Raw genomic sequence first — 15,260 nt, forward strand, 5'->3', positions numbered from 1 at the left:
GTGGCAGGACACCAGGGGTAGATGACATCCATCCAGAGATGCTGAAGGATCCGTACATGGTTTGCAACCCATTTCAATGTTTAATGGAAGACCGGGGCAACACCTGTGGAGTGGCAGACTGGGCTGATGGTCCACATTTGTAAGAAAAGGGACTGGAGGATGTGTTCCAACAAAAATGGGATCCCACTTTCCAGCCTACCCAGGAAAGCCTACTCTAGGTTGTTAGAAGGGAGGCTCTGATTGATCATCAAACCTCAGAATCAGGAGCATAGCAGCTTTTGTCCTGGCTGTGGAAATGCCACCACATCTTGACCCCTGCGGATTGGCTCGGGACATCATGGAAGTTAGGTTGTCTAATCTACAGGGGTTGGACAATGAAACTGAAATACCTGGTTTTAGACCACAATAATTTATTAGTATGGTGTAGGGCCTCCTTTTGCGGCCAATACAGCGTCAATTCGTCTTGGGAATGACATATACAAGTCCTGCACAGTGGTCAGAGGGATTTTAAGCCATTCTTCTTCCAGGATAGTGGCCAGGTCACTACGTGATACTGGTGGAGGAAAACGTTTCCTGACTCGCTCCTCCAAAACACCCCAAAGTGGCTCAATAATATTTAGATCTGGTGACTGTGCAGGCCATGGGAGATGTTCAACTTCACTTTCATGTTCATCAAACCAATCTTTCACCAGTCTTGCTGTGTGTATTGGTGCATTGTCATCCTGATACATGGCACCGCCTTCAGGATACAATGTTTGAACCATTGGATGCACATGGTCCTCAAGAATGGTTCGGTAGTCCTTGGCAGTGACGCGCCCATCTAGCACAAGTATTGGGCCAAGGGAATGCCATGATATGGCAGCCCAAACCATCACTGATCCACCCCCATGCTTCACTCTGGGCATGCAACAGTCTGGGTGGTACGCTTCTTTGGGGCTTCTCCACACCGTAACTGTCCCGGATGTGGGGAAAACAGTAAAGGTGGACTCATCAGAGAACAATACATGTTTCACATTGTCCACAGCCCAAGATTTGCACTCCTTGCACCATTGAAACCGACGTTTGGCCTTGGCATGAGCGACCAAAGGTTTGGCTATAGCAGCCCGGCCGTGTATATTGACCCTGTGGAGCTCCCGACGGACAGTTCTGGTAGAAACAGGAGAGTTGAGGTGCACATTTAATTCTGCCGTGATTTGGGCAGTCGTGGTTTTATGTTTTTTGGATACAATCCGGGTTAGCACCTGAACATCCCTTTCAGACAGCTTCCTCTTGCGTCCACAGTTAATCCTGTTGGATGTGGTTCGTCCTTCTTGGTGGTATGCTGACATTACCCTGGATACTGTGGCTCTTGATACATCACAAAGACTTGCTGTCTTGGTCACAGATGCGCCAGCAAGACATGCACCAACAATTTGTCCTCTTTTGAACTCTGGTATGTCACCCATAATGTTGTGTGCATTTCAATATTTTGAGCAAAACTGTGCTCTTACCCTGCTAATTTAACCTTCACACTCTGCTCTTACTGGTGCAATGTGCAATCAATGAAGACTGGCTACCAGGCTGGTCCAATTTAGCCATGAAACCTCCCACACTAAAATGATAGATGTTTCAATTTCATTGTCCAACCCCTGTACATGTATAATGTTGACTTGGAAAAGGCTTATGATCATGTTCCTCAAGGCATTTTGTGGGGTGTGCTGTAAGTATGGGGTGTCGGGAAGGGTCTTAGGTGCGGTCATTAAGAAAAACATGAAGTGAGTTACAATCAATCAATAAGCCAAGAACCAATATGGAGCCCACAGAACACCTTCAATAAAGTCAGGTTTATTCAGGTAAACTATTTTAAGAGAAATAGTTAAAAAAAAAACTGACTTCTGCACAGGCATTAATGATCAGTCACATTCTTACACTAATAATATTGATGTGATGCCTACCTTTCTTGTTTTTGTCTTCCTTTTTACCTGTAAAAAAACACAATAGTTAATTAAACAAATGCAACAAATTAACAGATATTTCAAAATATTTCAAAAACATCTTAACCCACAGTTTTTCATATATGCGACATTAACTTTTGTGACTGAGTTGCAGATTTTAACAGGACTCCAGAGCAGTGGGGATGTGCTCTCTGGAGTGACGAATCCTATCTCTCTGTCTGACAATCCAGTGAACGAGTCTGGATTTGGCAGTTACCAGGAAAATGACACTTGTCTGTCTGCAGTGTGTAAAGTGTAACGTTGGGTGCAGAGGGGATTATGATCTGGGTCTGGTTTTAGAAGATGTCTCTGCGCCTTAGTTACAGTGAAAGGAATTCATACGGATTCAGGATACCGAGACAGGAGCAATGTTATGCTACTGACTCTGTGGGAACAGGTTGCAGAAAGCCCCTGCAGCTCAAACATGCCTGTGCACCAGTACACAAAGCAAGTTCATAGAGGTGTGAAAGAACTTGACTGGCCTGTATAGAGTTACAATCTCAGCTCAAAAAAACACCTTTTGGATTCATTAGAGTGGAAACTGCATCCAGCATCATTCTCTGACCTCAAAAATGCTTTTGCTTAGTATTGTGGTTAGATATTCCCATAAAGAAACCTAATCCTTGAGACAGCCTTCCCAGAAGAGTTGAAGCTGTTTTACCTGCAAAGAGTTAGCCAACTCCTTTGTAATAAAAAGTTGTGTGTGAAAGGAAGTGACTCAGATGTCCAAATGTAGACCTATTTTAGCTAATATTGACAAGAATTAAAAAAAAAAGTGTAACATCTAGGTTCTAACCCAGACACTCAGTTATTGACACAACATTGTAAATAGATGAGCCACATGTCAGCACTATCATGTGAAAGCAGTACATACGAGTTCAGGAGTTTCCATGTGCAGTACTCATGCCTTTATTGACATTGAGTGTGGTAGTTCAGGTTGGAAATTACGATTCATGCTGAACAACTCACATTTTGTTTTTTATGAAAATAGTATGAACTTTGTCTCAGGTAATCCTAAGCAAGCCTCCCTCATTAATGTCATTAAATTTACAGCTGTTGAGTTTTTATTTTGGTTTTTAGCTCAAAAATAACCAAAGGTCTTCTTACTTCATATCACAACTGAAAAAAGAATGAAATTAGTTTATTCTTATGAACACCAAACTGTTATTTTCTCAGAGGGTGACATGTGTACTTTGGTGCGCTTGAACTTACTCTTCTTATCCTTTTTGTCTTTGTTTTTCTTTTCTTCTTTTTTCTTGTCTTTTTTGTCCTCGCTGCTGCCATCACCATCATCACTGGCTCCAAGCAGCTTGAAAATGATTCCAGTCTGAGAGTTCACACCTACGGCAGTGACTAACATCTTGCCAGAGCCCTCCATTACATGTGTGCCTGAGGAAAGGCGTGGGGGGAAAAAAGTTACAATTTTACTCTAAAACACCATAAAGACAAATTGAAAATAGAACTTTAAATATCTGCTTAAATGTATGAATCCTGTCAACATCACCCTGAGGTAAAACACTGAAAGTTGTGCTTATTTAGCCCAACGTTTTGAAAGTCGAGCTTTCTTTAGCCATTCTGATCCTTTTTAAATGTAGTCTAAACAAAGATGTTTGTGATGAGTTTGTGCATACAGGACACAAGCCCACAAGGACCGGATTTGGACACCACTTTTTGGCCATGTTTCAATTTTACATTTGTTTAAATTTACCCGTGAAACTTCTACATTTTTTATTGTTTGTTTTGTATTTTAATAACTTTCTAGAGATGAAAAAAATGGCTCAGTTTTTCTACATTTTATCAACTCTTTCTGTTTTGTTACTATAAATAATTGTATCCAGAGGATGTTTCATGAGATCTTCTCAATGTTAACAGTAAGACAGCTTTTTCACTTTTTAACATTAATAAGCATCTCCAAGTAAATGCCAATTTTATGTTTTAAATAATATTTTCAATTTTCACTGCAGGTCAGTGCAGGTCTTTGAGAAGACATCAATAGTTGGTTTTATGTGCCTTCTCTATGTTATAAATCCGATACCTTTTCCCTATTTACAGGGATCTCACATTTGTTGCAAAGTCAAATTCAAGTACTTCTCATGCATTTTCAAGGTATATTTTTAAGATTTACCAGGACCTATATCTGTAGTACAGTGCTGTGAAAAAGGGTTGCCCCTTACAGATTTTGTCTGTTTGCTACTTTGTCACACCTAAGAGTTTCAGAATATCAAACAAATTTCAATATTGGATACAGATGATATAGATGACCTGAGAAAATATAATTCCCTCTGGGAAAAGTAATTGCCCCCTAAACCTAATAACTATTTGTGCCACCCTTAGCAGCAACATCTGACTGACAATGAGTCTTTAACATCACCACTGAGGAATTATGGTCCACTCCTCTTTGCAGAAATGTTTTAATTCAGCCATATTGGAGGGCTTTCAATTATAAATGGGGTGTTTAAGGAAGTACTACGGTCATGATCCTTAGGGGATAAGTTTTGATCTGCATGTGTGTTTGTTCTCATCATCTCCCTGTTGTTTATTATGTTCTTTAAGGTCATCCGTGTCCTGTTCATTTGTCTGTGTTCATTATAATCTCTAAGGTGTTGCCATATTAGTTATTTCTTTGTGTTTTGTTTCCAAGTTTATTCATGTGTTCCACTTCCTGTGTATTCTGGTTTATTCCCCTCAGGTACGTATTGTTCTTTTCCTCTTGATTCAGTGTTTTTTTTATTTTTTATATCTCTGTTCAGGTCCTCTGTGTTATTTAGTCTCCCTCCCTCATTCTCCCCTCTTACCTTCTGCCTCAGCTGTTCGGCTTTATTTCCTGATTAACACACCAGCATCCCATGTCATTCTCCACATCTCCCTCAGCATTTAAGCCCTCTGGTTCTCATTGTTTTCCTCTGAATTTTCCCATTACCATGCCCGATTCACTTCTCATTACACTTCCCGCTAGTCTGCCTGGTATTTTCTCTATGTCCCGTTTCCATGCCAGTTTTTTCTGCCAGTGCTCCCATTTCCAGTTCTCCTTGTGCCGTTTCCTGTAAGTTTCTTACTAATATCAAAATGTTATTATTTTTATCCCACCGTCCAGTCTTTGCTTTGGTCCTTCATCTAACCCACCCTTCATGACAACTACATTATCTAAATTGAATTTAAGGCCAGATTTTGGTCAGGCCACTTTAAATCTTTTTTGGTTGTCATTCAGAGGTGGCCTTGGTACAGTGCTATGGATCATTGACCTGCTGCGTAATGAAAGTATGATTGGGCTTAAGGTCCTGTATTGGTTACTGGATATTCTCCTGCAGGATATTTTAGTAGAGAGCAAAATTAATTAATCAGTTACGGCAAGTCGCCTCAGAAGGCTAGGTTAGTTTGGAAAGCTTTTTTCCCTTACTGAATGAAATGATCAACCGCTTGTTGTATTTACTCAGGTTATCTCTACCCAGTATTAAGAACTGTTTGATCATCTCAAACATTTGGTGTAAAAAAAGCATTTATAGAATAAATCTGTTAGTGGCAAACACATTTTCCATACTTAATGAACTTTGTTTTTTACAGATAAAACTTTTCTCTTTCTACAGTCCACTAGATGCAGAAAGACCATACCAAACTCCATCCTGTAAACAAGATGGCATTTGGAGTAGGTAGAAAGGCAGCACCATGTTTTCTAAATGTTTAGCTTTGGGGGGATATGACCTTACTATATCTTTTCAAGTTAGTACGCAAAGGGATGTGGTCAGAACCAAACTTATCATCTAGGGTTTGCATGTGGAGCCTTCAACTACCATTGTAACTAATGTATGGCATGGTGTAATATGATAATGACTGCTTTGTCAAATATATATTTAAAAATTGTTTTCTTTACTATTTCTATTGTAATTGTATCTCAGATTCTATCGGCTTCTTAAGAAGTTAAAGCTCAACAGCTTTAACCTACTAAGACACTGACAGATGAAAAGCTTTAACCAGCAGTTTATGAAGGTGAAAACCAGAGAAATGACCCAATTTGACTCTGGGTAGTTTAAGATAAAAATTGCTTGGTAATGACAGCACAGGTCAGGGTGAACTTAGCTGTAAATCTGGTGTACAGAAAAGCACCTGACAGCAACATAGGGTCTTTGTCGATAGTCTTCTTGACATGATCCGACTCCCCAGTCAGAGAGCTTTCATCGATCTTGAGATCGTTGCCCTGAATTAAGACACCATCAGCTGGGAGGAGGTCACCTGGAACAGAAACACAGAGGGGACAACTGCATAAACTTAAGACATTACGATACATCATAGTTATATCAACAATCTGAGGTAAGCAAAAGGGTACACGAGAAGGAAATGATACTGAAAAAAATGTTTGAGTCCTTTTCATTTGAAAAAAGATTAAAACTGAAAATCACTAAACTGTGAACCGGCCATACATTTGTATGAACGTGTCAGTTCATGTAAATTAACTGAGAATATGTATCAATAAATGTATTCTCGTCCTGTTTGAGGAGAATACATTTCTAAGTTTCCTTTTTATTCATTTTTTTACTGAATACTTTCATAGTTTTCTTTAAACAGTATTGTAGCTTCCTTTTTGAAACCACCAGTAACGTTATAGTAGTTTTTTGGCTCGTATAAAGCTTCATTATAATCACAACTTTTTGCTTTAAATCCCTGGTAATCTCTTCCATATGGAGATCCATGCATCCGTTGTTTTTTCTCACCATATTTGACCTGTGCGATGTCTCCGACCACAATCTCAGATACTTTGACCTGGGTCACTTGCCCCACTCGGACTATGGTGAACTTCTGCTCCTGCTCGATACGACTCTGCAGACCACGGAACTGCTTCTCTTTGCTCCAGTCGTTAAAAGCCGTCACAAGCACCACACATACCACGGAGAGGAGAATGGCAGCGCCTTCGATCCATCCTGTCTCCGCATCACCCTCTTCTTCCAAGCCACCAGCTACTTTTCCACAGTCTGAACAGAAATAAAATAATCAGACCTTCTTGACATTCTGTTATAAACTTTACCTCACTTTTCTAAATTACTCACAAAACAAACAAACAAGCCAGCATTTACAAAGCCTTGAAGCTGCTGTTTATCATGCCATGTCAGTTGGCATTATTTATTAAATAAGTAGCTCTTGGCATAAAACTGTGTGGAACCAGACTGAGAATTTTGATTAATTTATTAGGTCTGGCAGAGATGTTCAGCATATTAAATCAATTAGAATATGCATTCTGATGAGGCTCATTTGTCAGATTAAAAGTACCTTTTGAAATACCAACCTTTAAGCAGGTCTTCCACACACGTTTCATTAAGCCTACAGTTCTGTATTAAAAATGTTCTTTTTATTGGTCTGATGTAATATTCTAATCTCATATGTTGTGTTTTTGTGAAATATTAGATGAAAACTGGATGGATGGATGGATAGATGGATGGATGGATGGATGGATGGATGGATGGATGGAGATGGATGGATGGATGTTGACCTTTTTATTTCAGTGCTTTTGTCTGTGCTTAAAAGAGCACACGTGTTAAACAAGTTTACTGTGAACATTTTCAACAGAAACGTTAGTTCTAATTATAACTATTTGATCCATTTGGTCCTAATTTGTAGCATGCGTACAAACACTCATGTGCAGGTTGTTAAGGTGAACATTTAAATACTTATTGAGGTCAGTTACTACAATGAAAAACATTTTATAAGCAAACACTTTTACTTATCAAATGCCTGTGCTACCAAACATCTCCATCACATTCCTAAATATTCCTAATTATTCAAACACATGTGTACAAAATACACAATACTCACTTTGTCTTTCTGCATCTGGTGGACTGTAGAACGAAAGGCTTAAAGAAATGACTGCTGCCACCTCTAGGATGATAAGAGTGACATCCTGCAGGGCCTCCCACACTAACTGCAAAAAGGTTTTAGGCTTCTTAGGAGGGATGACATTCTGTCCAAACTCTTGTTTCCTTTTGCTGATGTCCTCTGGTTTTCCTTCAAGACCTGTAGTGGTACAAAAGATGACAACATGGCTAAAATGTGATCCATGTATTCTTTTCGTAAGCTAGATCTGTGTAGTGCCTAAAATGTATTTATTGTATGACATTTCCTAATTTTGATTCTCTAACCCTATTCTTAAAAAGAACAGAATAAAATAAGCAGCAATAAATAACTGTTGTCTAAGTGTGTTTACATGACAAATTTAAATTTTTTGATTCAATGCTGCATATCCATCGTGTGCTTAAATTAATTGATAACAATAAAACTCCTGAAAGGGAGTTTTTGTTTTCTCCAAAAAACAATGTAATTAGCAACCTGCTGGTATTCAAGCTGTTTAAGACTTTGATTTTTTGAATTCTTGTTTTTTCGATTGCATGTGCCTTTTCAACATGCACAGTCTAGTATTAACAACATTCTGTGTATCAAAAGGACCTTGCAAACGGGTACAAATGACAATAAAAAGCTTACACAGGCCCCAATCTCCAAACACAGAAAATCATAATTTGTATGTCTATTCAGTTTAGAAAAGTATGTTGACAGATGTACTTTTTCTATTCAACATTTTGCCCAGATTTAGCCAAAACAAGGATACTGAAAGTTGATGTAGTCCAGAGTAAGCCTAAAGAGTGAAGTTGAAAGCCAGTCTTAGTTAGCCTTTTACTGTGGTCCAAATTTACCCTAAATTAAGTACATTAAGGTCAGGCTTGTGTAGCCTTTCTTAGCATGGTCCAAATTTAGTGTAAAGAAAGCCAATTAAAGTCATGCTTGGTTAGCCAGTTTGGTGTGGTATACATTTAGTTTACAGAAAGTCATTAAAAATCAGGGCTGGTTAGCTTTTTCAGTGTGGTTGAAAGATAAAAAAAGTATTTTAAAGTCAATCTTTGACAATTTATTTAAGGTTTAAAATTCATTATAAAAAACACTAAAAGCCGTCTTAGCTTGCTTTTTTGGTGTGGTCCAACTTTAGTCTAAACACTAACATTATAAATTGCACATTTTAGTCATATTTGTCAATCAATGTATTCATGTAAACGTCTTTTATGTTCTTATGGGGCACAGTCTTTTTCTCAATGTTGCCTCAAGTAAATTGTGTTCAGGGTGTAACCTACAGTTGAAAAAAGTGTTGCTGAAAACCCACAGAAAGTGTTTGAAAATATAGACTATTTAAAAATTTTGGGATATTTGGCTTTTAGGTGAAATGTCAGGATGAAGCTAAAATGCACTATAACCTTTACAGTTCAACTTAATGTGACCTTTTTTAAAAGTTTGAATGCAGATGTCCAACGGTTCAATGTTTCAGTACTTTTTGCACAACTTGCTGTTCTATAACAAGGAGCTTAATGACAAAGTTAACAGGATATGTTTGATGCATGAATCAACCAATTCATTTCCTGGTTCTATCAGAACTGGTTTTTAAACAGTTCTCCTCATCATCACATTCTGACATCATGAGACCAAGATGACCCGTAACAAATGAGCAACAGTACCTCATCATTGCGAGGTTTCAAACAGGATGTTGTCAGATGGAAGAGACCACTGAGCTTAGAGTGTCACTGAGAATCATCAGCAGGTTGCAACAGAGAGTGGAAGAGTCACAGAAAGTCATAGAAGTGGACGTCCTTTGGCTACAACCCACACTGATGACCACTTCATTTTTAACAGAGCCCTGCAGAACCAGATGATGAAGGCCACTGAATTCCAGGCGCATAAGGGTGGTGAGAGGCACCCAAGTGTCACCTCAGACCATTAGAAACCATTTACATCAGAGTGGTTTGCATGCTGATGAAAAACATTTCACACTGAGCAGAAATGATGGCCGCCAACCATGTTGGAGACGTCAAGGAGATCTCTATGCATCAGCCTCTGTTGTTACCAGAACAGCCATGGCAGCGGTGGTGTCACAGTGTGAGCAGGTTGTCTAGTCAATACAGAACTGCCCTACACTTGGTGAATGGCACAATTATTAGCCCGTACTACCTGAATAACATCATTAATCCAGTCATAGTGTCCCTGCATGAACAACACGGGCCTAATATCATCTTCATGGACAATACTCCAGCTCATCCAGGTCGCATCATTAGAGAACGGCTGCTGGAGACTGTGGTAAATAGAAAGGAGTGGCCTGAACGTTCTCCAGAATAGAATCTCATAGAAAACCTTTGGGATCAGCTGAGACACCGTCAAGAACCTGAATGACCTGAGGGTCGTCTTTCAAGAACAGTGGGATGCCATGCCTCAGCAGACAATAGACTTGTGAATAGCACACGACGTTGTTGTCAAGCTGTAATTGATGCTCAAGGGCACATGACACGTTGTTGAGACACTGACATTTTTTGTCGTGGTATACCCACCACTGTTGGTGGCTTTTGCTTCGATAGATTGTCTGAGATGAGGAAATCACTATTGCATGCTTCTACTTGCCGTACTCTTATGATATAATATCACTGTAGCATGAACCTTTTAAGTTTTTCATGAATTTTACCCGAAGGCAAAATAAAAGTAACTTTTTATGAGTAGCGAATGTTCTCTGGCAGTGACACTGCACTTAATTTAATGGTGTTAGAAAACTTGTGAGATTTGCTAATTGTAGTGCTCAGCAATAGAGGCTATCAATATTGTGCGTCTCTGAATTGTTTGCATCTCAAACTACAAAAAACTGTTTACTAAACAAAATCAGAAACTTGACTTCAGTGTGATTAATGGCTCATATAATCCGGAATTCTGTTTAATAAACTTGATTGCTAAAATAAGCCTAATGTGATATGTATAAGAATAGTAATGCATCCTTTAGGCACAAAATGTATGGAATATGTGAGAAATTATTAAACTGATTATTTGCACATATTAATATGGATCCATGTGGCAAAATAATTAGCCACATAAACATTGATGTGTGTAGACTATAAAGGCAAATCTACCTTGCTCCAACTGGAAGAAAAGGTAACATCAGTATAAAGATAGGGTCATTGACATGGTGCTTTAAGAGGGTTAAGTTGTGGAGGATAACGTCAAAATTTGGTTTGGAATTATTTATTAATGTTAAAAACATGTGCAACAGTCACAAACTGACTTTATTGGATGGAAGATCGGTTTATCATGCCTGGTGTTTGGCCTCAGCTGTCAGATCCTGGTTATTTTTGCCTGCAACTAACCCTTTTCCACCAGTAGGGGAGTTAGGAGCTGAGTTCTGGGTGGTCAGGTGTATCGCATGAGTGTCATCAGCTGGAGGACTATAAGAAGGAGGCGAGCCAGTACTTCGACGCCTGAGTGTTTTGCCTCCTCGTGGTATTCAGCCTGGCCAATTTCATGATTTTGTGAAGTTTTTGATCTTCTGTGAAGACTCTGTTTATTCCTTTGACTAATGGTCTTATCTGTCTCAGGATACCAAAGCCTAGTTCCTAAGAGATCTCTGGAAGACTTCTAACAGTTTATGGATTCTGGATTCTCGCTCTTCTACCCGCTGGCTGCCGGATCAGACGTTTGCTTCATAGCTCCAGGCGAACCCTGTCCACCCTCCTCCGAACCTCTCAGGACTACCTTGCTCCAACGTTGCAGTGTTGCTCACAGCCCCTCCAGGATCATAACCTCTCTCCCTGGCGGACCTAACTCAACCGGACGTAAGCTCTCACATAGAGCACATTGTTAAGGTTTCTTTGGTGGTGTCTTACCTGCGTTCGCTTTTCTCTTGCAGTCGCTCAGCATCCTCGGTTTCCAGTACCTGGTTCTGCAAATAAAACTTCTTACTAAACGCTTCTCTGTTTAGTTGTGTTTTTCTGCATGTGGGTCAAGTCGGCCATTAACACTATGACATCAGCAGTATACCAAATGAGCAAAGAGCAGACTTCTTTCCACCAGTGGAACAAAGCAACATGTTAAGACAAGCTCAAATCCCTCTAGAGACACTGCAACTGCTGTTTGGCTGCACTGACGCACCCAGTATGTGCTGGTTTATAGCTCAACATCTCTCTTTGTATTCTCTTTGCACACTGTGGACCTTCAGGTGAGGAGGATTATGCTTAAAAAGTTATGTCTGTGCCCAGCTGTCCCTGCAGTAAGATGCAGAAAAGTAAAGCAGCAGCATGGATATTCCTGTGGTTTCAAGCTGCTGCTGACATTTACTTATTTCTGTCAGCAGGAGTTTAATCATTGACAGTAGCAGTGTTTCGAAGATGGACAAACTTTATGAATTAATAAGGAGGTGAAAATGTCAAAGGGCAGACAAATGATACTAAGCCCACTAGACATAATCAATATTATGTCTGTGAATTTGTATGACACACAATCCAGAGTAACAAAAGCACAAACATGATTCAATGAAATAGATTAAGCTTGGCAAAGTAAAAACCATTGTAAATGCAACTCTTCACATTCTTGTGGAATATTTTATTATATCTTTTCATGGGACAACACTGAAGCCATGACACTTTGATATAATGTAAAGTAGTTAGTGTGTGGTCAAGGTATGTGGTGCTGTGTGGTGGTGAAGGCCCAAAGCAGCAACAGGACTTCGGCAGGTGCATGTTGGATGGATATATTTTAATATAAAAGTATTATAAACTTACAGACACGGAAGAAACACAGGAAACTGGGAGACGACAACAGCGATGACAACAAACGACCCGACAGTGGAGGGACAGAAAACTTAAATACAACTAGAGTGAAAAGAACTGCATGAGAAACAGGTGGCAACAAAAAGGAGTACACTCCAAAGTGAAAATGTCCAAATTGTGCCCAATTAGAGCCATTTTCCCTTCCGGGTGTCATGTGACTCGTTGGTGTTACAAGGTTTCAGGTGTGAATAGGAGCGGATGTTTTAAATTTGGTGTTTTTACTCCTACACTTTCTCATACTGGTCACTGGAAGTTCAACATGGCACCTCATGGCAGATAACTCTAAGAGGAATTGCTGTTCTACATAAAAATGGCCTAGGCTATAAGAAGATTGAAACTGAGCTGCAGCACAGTGGCCTAGACCATACAGTGGTTAACAGGACAGGTTCCACTCAGAACAGGCCTCGCCATGGTCAACCAAAGAAGTTAAGTACACATGTTCAGCGTCATATCCAGATGTTGTCTTTTGAAACTAGACGTATGAGTTCTGCCAGTATAGCTGCAGAGGTTGAAAGGGTTGGGGGGTCAGCCTGTCAGTGCACAGACCATACGTGGCACACTGCATCAAATTGGTCTGCATGGATGCCATCCCAGAAGGAAGCCCCTTCTAAAGGTGATTCCCAAGAAAGCCCGCTAACAGTGTGCTGAAGACAAGCAAACTAAGAACATTTATTAGTGGAACCATGTCTTGTTGCCTGATGAAACCTATATAAACTTATTTGGTTCAGATTATATCAAGCGTGTATAGCGGAGTATAAAAACAAGTGTGTCTTGCCTATAGTCAAGCATGGAGGTGGGAGCGCCATGGTTTACATTCTGCACTCATGAGTGCTACAGTTCACTGAGGGAACAATGAATGGCAACATGTACTGTGGCATAAATAAGCAGAGCATGATCCCCCTCTTTGGAAACTGAGCCGCAGGTCAATATTCCAACATGACGACCCCAAACACACCTCCAAGATGACCACTGCCTTGCTAAAGAAACTGAAGGTAAAGGTGCTGGACTGGCCAAGCATGTCTCCAGACCTAAACATTATTAAGCATTGGTGGGGCATTCTCAAACAAAAGGTGGAGGAGCACGAGGTCTCCAATATCCATGAGGTCCATGAGGCTGTCATGTAGAAATGGAGGCGGCTTCTAGTGGCAACCTTTAAAGCTCTGTTTAACTCCATACCCAAGAGAGTTAAGGTAGTACTGGAATATAATGGTGGTCACACAAAATATTTGGGCACAATTTGGACATTTTCACTTTGGGGTGAACTCACATTTTTGAAATGCGCTTTAGACATTAATGGATGTGTGGTGAGTTATTTAGAGGGGACAGCAAATTTACACTGTTATACAAGCTGTACACTGACTACTTTACATTTTATCTAAGTGTCATCTACAGTGTTGTCCCAAAAAAAGATATAACTAAATATTTATCAAAAAGTGAGGGGTGTACTCACTTTTGTGAGATATTGTACTGTAAACCCCTGTATGTCTAACATTCTGAGGTGGGAGAGGTATTGAGTAGTAAGGCAGTTACTGCAGAACCTGGGCCCAGGTTTTGCAAGGGCCATGCCAGGCCCATGTTTTAATAGACAAGGACATATTCCAGACATCCTGAACTGCTCTCGCTCCCCAGACAACAGACAGCGCTGTCTGCTGTCAGTTTAAGCCAGACAACATTCGCACCTTCACACTTTCATAAAAATGCACAACCTATATAAATAATTTACTGATGCTCATAGCTGGCAATACGTTTTGTTTTATCATTGAGAGTTAAACTAAACTTACGTAATGAAAATGTTGTAGTTGGTTGTTAAAATCCACATGTCCTGCTTTTTTTGTCTTTTCCCTAATTAATTGGAAACTTCATGATCCATTTTCTTTAGAGATGTACAGTGCCTGCAACATTTATTGGCAACACAGATAAAGAATTACATTTTATTTTCTATTCCTGTAACGCAATCCCACACTGATAAAGTTAGAAATGTTCAACCTATCATTTCAATTCATTTATTCGCTGTCATCTCATGTCACACATAGAACTGTGTGCTTTGGTCAGATGGGACTCAGCAACAAACACTGGGTTTGGAGTAAAAAAAAAATGAATATGTGGAAAAATACCTGCTACTCATTTTTATGTATGGTTGAGGGCCAACAGTGCTGTTAGCCTGTTACTCTTAGAGTGCACGGCATCATGAACTCTACCAGGATTGTTTAAATAAGAATCTGCTGGACTCTGTCAGTAAACTAAAAAATCCACACAAGGATTAAACCTTACATAAACCTTCCTCCATGACCATCCCAGTTCCCAGTCCTAAATCCTGCTGAAAACCTGTGGGGTGAGCTCAAGAGAAGAGAGCACATGAAAGGATCCAGGACTCTGCATCTAGAAAGATTTTGCTAAGAGGAATGGTCAAAGATTCCTCTCTCTGTGTGCACCAACCATGTAAAATGCTAAAAAGATGTTGTTAATTATTATTTTATAACAGGGTATTTTCCTCACTGAATAAATGTACACAAATTAAGATTGAAGTCTTCTGAAATGTTCCCACAAATTTTGCTGCTGTAATAAAACATTGATTAATCTCAAGGGTTTTTACTGTACACATCTTTATCAGGAGTGCCAATAAATGTGGCCTGCAGTGTCCTTTTAATAACTATAATAATAGTTTAATAACTATAATAAT

General features: G+C 39.6%; 1 protein-coding gene and 1 long non-coding RNA gene across 3 annotated transcripts in view; one reads left to right on the plus strand and one right to left on the minus strand.

Moving 5' to 3' along the window:
- Positions 1–15,260, minus strand: part of LOC124859389 (plasma membrane calcium-transporting ATPase 1-like) — a 74,202-nt gene that overhangs the window by 38,372 nt on the left and 20,570 nt on the right. The window contains exons 1-6 of one of the 2 annotated variants that reach the window (XM_047352156.1): positions 11,639–11,687; positions 7,776–7,973; positions 6,680–6,937; positions 6,075–6,200; positions 3,186–3,362; positions 1,935–1,961 (exon numbers count right to left, since the gene is read on the minus strand). In XM_047352156.1, coding sequence (XP_047208112.1) covers positions 1,935–1,961; positions 3,186–3,362; positions 6,075–6,200; positions 6,680–6,937; positions 7,776–7,973; positions 11,639–11,672 — 820 coding nt within the window. In that variant the 5' untranslated portion in view covers positions 11,673–11,687. Of the gene's footprint in view, positions 1–1,934; positions 1,962–3,185; positions 3,363–6,074; positions 6,201–6,679; positions 6,938–7,775; positions 7,974–11,638; positions 11,688–15,260 lie in introns of those variants that run through there. The other variant, XM_047352147.1, reaches the window with a different exon arrangement.
- LOC124859400 lies at positions 11,110–11,797 on the plus strand. Its single transcript, XR_007036082.1, has 3 exons — positions 11,110–11,255; positions 11,351–11,587; positions 11,662–11,797. It is a non-coding gene; the product is annotated as an uncharacterized LOC124859400 (long non-coding RNA).

The sequence above is a fragment of the Girardinichthys multiradiatus genome, chromosome 2, assembly GCF_021462225.1.
Source record: "Girardinichthys multiradiatus isolate DD_20200921_A chromosome 2, DD_fGirMul_XY1, whole genome shotgun sequence".
Classification (NCBI taxonomy): domain Eukaryota; kingdom Metazoa; phylum Chordata; class Actinopteri; order Cyprinodontiformes; family Goodeidae; genus Girardinichthys; species Girardinichthys multiradiatus.